This window comes from Hibiscus syriacus, unplaced genomic scaffold, assembly GCF_006381635.1.
Source record: "Hibiscus syriacus cultivar Baekdansim isolate YM2019G1 unplaced genomic scaffold, ASM638163v2 tig00110160_pilon, whole genome shotgun sequence".
NCBI lineage: Eukaryota > Viridiplantae > Streptophyta > Magnoliopsida > Malvales > Malvaceae > Hibiscus > Hibiscus syriacus.
The window spans coordinates 3,574,924-3,580,943 of record NW_024062608.1 but is presented as its reverse complement, the minus strand read 5'-3'; the positions used below and the strand labels follow the sequence as shown (position 1 = coordinate 3,580,943).

At 35.0% G+C, this 6,020-nt stretch overlaps 1 protein-coding gene across 1 annotated transcript; it reads right to left on the bottom strand.

The window, feature by feature from the left end:
- Positions 1-536: 536 nt before the first annotated feature.
- LOC120216411 (putative U-box domain-containing protein 50) lies at positions 537-3,943 on the bottom strand. Its single transcript, XM_039213842.1, is given in 11 exon segments — positions 537-776; positions 872-1,149; positions 1,152-1,584; positions 1,744-2,060; positions 2,063-2,282; positions 2,367-2,507; positions 2,743-2,770; positions 2,772-3,155; positions 3,242-3,369; positions 3,479-3,591; positions 3,666-3,943. Coding segments are annotated over 11 exon segments (2,403 nt in total). The 5' UTR covers positions 3,829-3,943; the 3' UTR covers positions 537-578.
- Positions 3,944-6,020: the final 2,077 nt, after the last annotated feature.

The window sequence follows — 6,020 nt, the reverse complement described above, 5'->3', positions numbered from 1 at the left end:
ACGCCCTCAAAACCATCATGGCAATGACATTAGTATGTCTTAATATTTTATTTTTGATACTCCGATGCATTCGTATTTGAATCATTCTTAGTTTTATTTTCATAAATAATGATGCAACTTTACCTTATTTGAAAAATTGATGGGATAGAATTCTAAATGGTTGAAGGGAAAATCATGTTAGTTTTTCAAAGGAAAAGGATCATACTTAAATTTTGACTCGAATATACAAATTCCACTATTACGACAACATATAAGTGATTATGTATCAATTTTTAGACGTTATGGGGTGTATATCTTTTCCTATGCGTAATTGACTTCTGAACCCTTAAAAGAACGAGTCCTTAGTAAAATGCAAACAATTTTTTGTCTTTCAAAATGATTTTTCTTAGAATTATTTCAGAAAACGTTTTTAGTTATTTAACCTACCTAACTCTATGGTCGATGGTGATTCACAATCAAAATAATTAAACAAAAACTTAATTTTTTAAAAATAAATAGTAAATCAAGGTTTTCTTTTAAAAAAGGTGACATTGTTTGAAAAAACGTTAGGACAATCTTCATAAGGAAATGTCTTTAATTCAACAAGACAAATTTGATCCTTGATTCTGCCATTCAAGGATGAGGCCACGAAGGGTGCGATTTGGGGTCAAGAATTTGTGCTCAAGACTCAAATTTGTCATGGGAGAAGTATCATGCCCCAACTTCAGCCATTCTTCTATGGCTTCCAATTCATATGAAAAACCATCAGCTGCTACATGTGGATTTTTCATCACTTCCTGCACCCACAAACACCAGTTTCAAGCATATCATAAACATAACCAGAACATAATTGTAATGAATCATTTTTTAGGGATTTATCGTTGAGATCAACCTTGAATATGGGGCAGAGGAAAACACTCGGTACATCGTTTGCATCTTCCATGTTTACATTCTCATTGCTCACTACTTCAAATCCTCCTCTAGCCACCAAATCTTCAGCCTTTTTTTTCAACTCATCGAGCTCTTCCACCACGCTCGCAATCTGCAAATTCGGGTTCACCCCACGGCTCACCGATATACATTTCATGGATATTCCTGCAAGTTCTACTGCCAATTCTAAAGGCCAATTCCCTGCTTTCTCATCCAGAACCTGAGCGAGAGCAGCCGGTCCACCACAGCATCTTCAATCAACCCTGCCCAGTTCCTACCGGTTAACATTTGCATCAATAGGACCCCAAAAGCCCGGATATCAAAACTAAGATCATAAAAATCATGGTGTTGTCTCAAGCCATAGCCACTAAGCTTTGCAACAAGATTTCGGTCCAGGAGGATGTTGGATGTCGTTAGTTGACCGTGAACTATGGGTCTCGGCTTAGCCAAGTGTAGGAAGACCAACCCCATGCAAACCTCACGAGCTATTCGGATCCGATCGTACCACCCAAGGACCCGGTTTTTGTTTGTCTTCCTACAGTTTCTTTGGGGGGTAAATAAAATGTCTCTCAAGCTACCATTATGCATGTATTCGTAGATCATGCATGTCAACTCCGAGCAGAATCCCATCAGAGCAACCAAATGCGGATGTCGAATGTCAGTAAGAAGCCTCACCTACATATATGATATTATTCACTCTTTTATTACACTAAACCAATAGTATCCTATGAATACCTTTTCCAAGAAGAAATATTGAGGATGGAATACGATGCTTCCTGTGCAATCACCAATTCAATTAGATCCAGTTATTACAACTAAAGAAAGAAGCCGTACCTTAGCTTGAAAATCTTCTTGAGATGTTCCATTAACAGAGCTTAACATCTTGATAGCAACTGTTGAATGATTGATTCGCCCTCGATAAACATTCAACCAATCCCCACATGACTTTAATCGTAAATGCTCCGAGAAGTTATCGGTCGCCAATCTGATATCATCAGCTGTGTATTCTTTAAAGATACACCTTAGCTCACTCGATCTTGTAACCATTCCAAGTGCATCTTTTTCTCTACAAAACTCTATTCTACGTCTAAAAACATCCCTTTGTCGCTTCAGTTCCTCGATTTCTCTTACCATCTCGGCTCTTGTAACTGAATCTTCTCTAACTGAGCCTCAGCAGTTGCTCTTGCCTTGTTTGATATTTGGAGTTTAATTGATAGTTCAGCTTGGAGTTCCTTCAGTGAATTAAGCCTATGCTTGCTCTCTTCAACATCACTTGTTACTTCATAAAGTTTCTCTTTTCGAGTGTCCAACATGCTCTTTATCTCTAACCGCTGAGTGATCTCTTCTCTTATCAGAGTTTCCAGTTCCTCAGCCTAAATGAACATGATTGAATTCAAGGCATCAAATCAAAAACAAATTTTAAAATATTTGTAGGTAAATCAAGAGCTTGAGTCTACCCTGTTATTGCATAAAATAGTAGCCCATTTAGCTTTTGCTTTTCTTTCAACATCAGCCTTTGCTTCTTTCTTCTTCAAATGAACAATCTCATGAGCTTCATCTATCTTACATTGCACAGCTTCCATGTCCTCTGCATCATTCTGAAAATGGGACATAATTGTCAGTAAATCACAGTCTTGGGACCAAATATAGCTAATCATCCTATCACTGTTATATGCCTCTAGAGTCAAGAAATGGACATGGATAAGATTGAAAAAGTAAAGGTACTGTAGTAAAAAGAAGGATTAGTTAGGCATAAAACAAAATTTTCTAACTGCTACAACATTATCATCACAAATTCAGGAAAAGAAAAAATAGACAATGATCTCATCTCACCATGTTGGAACTTGTGTTCTGGTGGGTTCGACTCCGTTGGATTTGTTTGAAACAGATCATCACTATCCTCATCCAAATTCAAAGACAACAAATGCTGGAAATAATTTTCAAGCTCCTGCACATTATTTTCCCACCGATTCTTGGATGAATCCTGGTTAGTCGATGGAGGGCATGGACATTTTTGACGTCTGATCAGAGGGGAACCATCGCTGAAAATTCTTCCCAGCAAGTTTCTAATGCTTGGTCTTTCTCTTATTTTTGCTACCATTGTTTCTCGATCATCCTCCATGTGCCCTTCATCAATGTTTTCGTTGAGGACCACCAATTTCCCTCCACATATAACGTATAGCTCACAAAAACCAGGCTTGTATTGATGAACATAGAATGCTCCACTTATTGCACTCTTTGATCTCCTATGGTGGAATGAATCGATTCATGGAAAGACCTAACTTGAATATAAAATCAGCGAGGAATTCGAAATTTAAAAAAAAATTCATACCAGGATGAGGATTTCATGAATGTCATTCCCATGACAAGTTTGCCGATTTCGAGTCCTGACATCAAATCTACTATGAGCTGGTGGATAGGTTCATCATATTTCTCAACTTTTAATATCTCAGCTTTTACCTATGAACCCCCCCCCCCAAGAAAACTAGTATAATCAGATCAATGGCAACACAGTAAAAACTAGTAATTTAGTTAAAACCACCATAGGCATAAGCAAATAGCACAAAACCTTGCCACAGAAAGCTATATACTTGGAAAGTAGCTTGTCTGTCTTCTCTTGCTCATACCTCCTCAACATTTCCAGCTTCTCTTCACTCACGGCGGTCTCCGGAAGCTTCCCGACTGATGAAGAAGATGAAAAAATGGATGATCAAATGAAGAAATGAAAAGAAACAAACTTTGCTTTTTGAACTTACACGGGGTGTAAACAAAGTCCTTGGAAATGTTGCAAGTAACATGAAGGATGACTATGGAGAATGATTGAGAACTCCATTTTCTTAGAGTCCAAGCCAACGTCTTATATCCATCACGTATATCGTTTCCTACTGCAACATAAACCTTTTCCGCTCGAGTTCCCATTGGTTATCTCAGACGATTCATGGCTCAAACAGCAGGCTCTTAAAGAAAGTCCCAATGAACATCCATGGAAATATGGCCACAAAGGCTTAATGTGAAATTTTCCCGGAAATGAAGGAAGTTGAATTTTGTTGTTTGGTTGATGTCTTTGTCAAAGATTTGTTGAGATGTTTTCAAAGAAAAAATGAAGTTACTTGGTTGTCTTATAGAGAGTAGGACGGCTAATTTGTTTTCAAAATTAATGACGCAATTTCTTTTTAATTTGATGGAGACACTGTGTTCACTACGAATTTTTTTCCTTTCGAAAACTATTCGATTATACATGAACACAATCCATTTACGCGTAAACCGATATCAATTTCTTCTTAATATAAAATTAATACCATCAGTTTTTAAACGAAGGGCTAATTGCAGTAGACCTTCACAAGCTATGCTACAAATTTTAAATTAGTCTTAAATTTTAAAATATTCAAGTAAATCCTCAAAGTATTAGTTTTATATCAAACAAGTCATTCTATGACTCTTAACATTGGTTTCGGTATTAAATGTAAGTACATATCTTATTATATATAAAACATATTTAAAATACAATCTAATTTTATGTACTTATATACCTACTATATTGATAATTTGAACCTAATAAATACAAGAAAAAAAGATAGTATCATTAAAATTCATTAAAATTTAGGAGAATTTCTGTCTTTGTTTTTTCTCCTTTCATATCATATTGAAATTGTTCATGCAATATCTACATATATATTTAAAATTTGATTTACATGGTTTAAATATATTTCATTTAGATCCAAACTAATATTTAATGTTTAAAATGATGAGTGTACTAATAAAATGTTTTAATTGATGTAATATTAATACTTTAGAGATAAAATCAAAATATATTAAATTTTGGGATTAATTTATTAGTTGGAATATGTATAACAACGAATGCTTAATAGTTAATACCCTTTCATATTTAAAAGAAACTTCATTTTCTGTGGGTTCAAAGTTAATAATTAATTGTAAATTGTAGAATCAATGGAAGTTTCTTAGCTCTAACCTTTTACTTGGAAGAAGGGGTAAGTGAAATTTGACTAAGAGAAAGAAATTTTATTAAATAGAATTGACCTGACCAGTAATTTTATGAACTTGACTCGATAAAATTTTAAATTTGAGTCAAGTTATAAAATAGAACTTAAATAATAACTAGAATAACTCAAAATTTTAGTAATTAGTGGATTATTTTGTAAGTTCGATTCAAGTCTCTTAACTATGTTTGATACACGTATATCACATATGAAAAAAAATGAAGAAACATGTATGTATTGTAAATGATTATAGAAAACCGTTTAAATTATAATCAAATAGTATCATAATATTATAAATATTTATAATTAAATTTAAATAAATATTTATAATTAAATTTAAATAAAAACTCAAAAAAATCGACTCCACTTGATAAAACTTCAGATAAGTTTTATTTTATAAAATCTAACTAATTAGTTCAAATAACTTACAATTTTTTATTTCTGTCATCTCTAGACGAAATTTGGAGGAAGTTGGAAAGTCAGTTTATGTCCAAATCCTTAACGACAAAATTGTATCTAAAGCAGCGGCTGTATGGGCTAAAGAGGCAGGACGATCATGATTTGGCGCAACACGTGAATGTCTTCAATCAAATCGTTTCTGATTTGGCTCGGCTTGATGTGAAAAACAAGGATGAAGACAGAGCGATGATTCTGTTGTGTTCGTTGCCTCCCTCTTACGAACACATGGTGACTACTCTTACATATGGGAAAGAGACTATCAACGTTGAGGAGATTACTACAGCCTTGTTGGCTCACAACCAGCGGAAGCAGAATGCAGGGGAAAACTCTCAAGCCGATAGCTTATATATATCAAGGGTAATCGAGACCGTGGACGGAAGACAGAGAAGGAAGGGTCTGGCAAGCGGAATTCCAGATCCAAATCTAGGGATAAGAAGACAATTCACTGTTACAAGTGCAAGGAGGCGAGACATATAAAGCGAGACTGTCCGAAGTTGAAAAAGTAGACTGATGAGAAACGTGATGATTCATCCAAGTCTTTGAATGTGGTAGGGGATGACAATTCTGATTGCAGTGAGGGTGATTTGCTCTCTATTTCAATGACTCAATTGACGGATGTTTGGATTCTTGATTCTGGATGTTCTTATCACATCA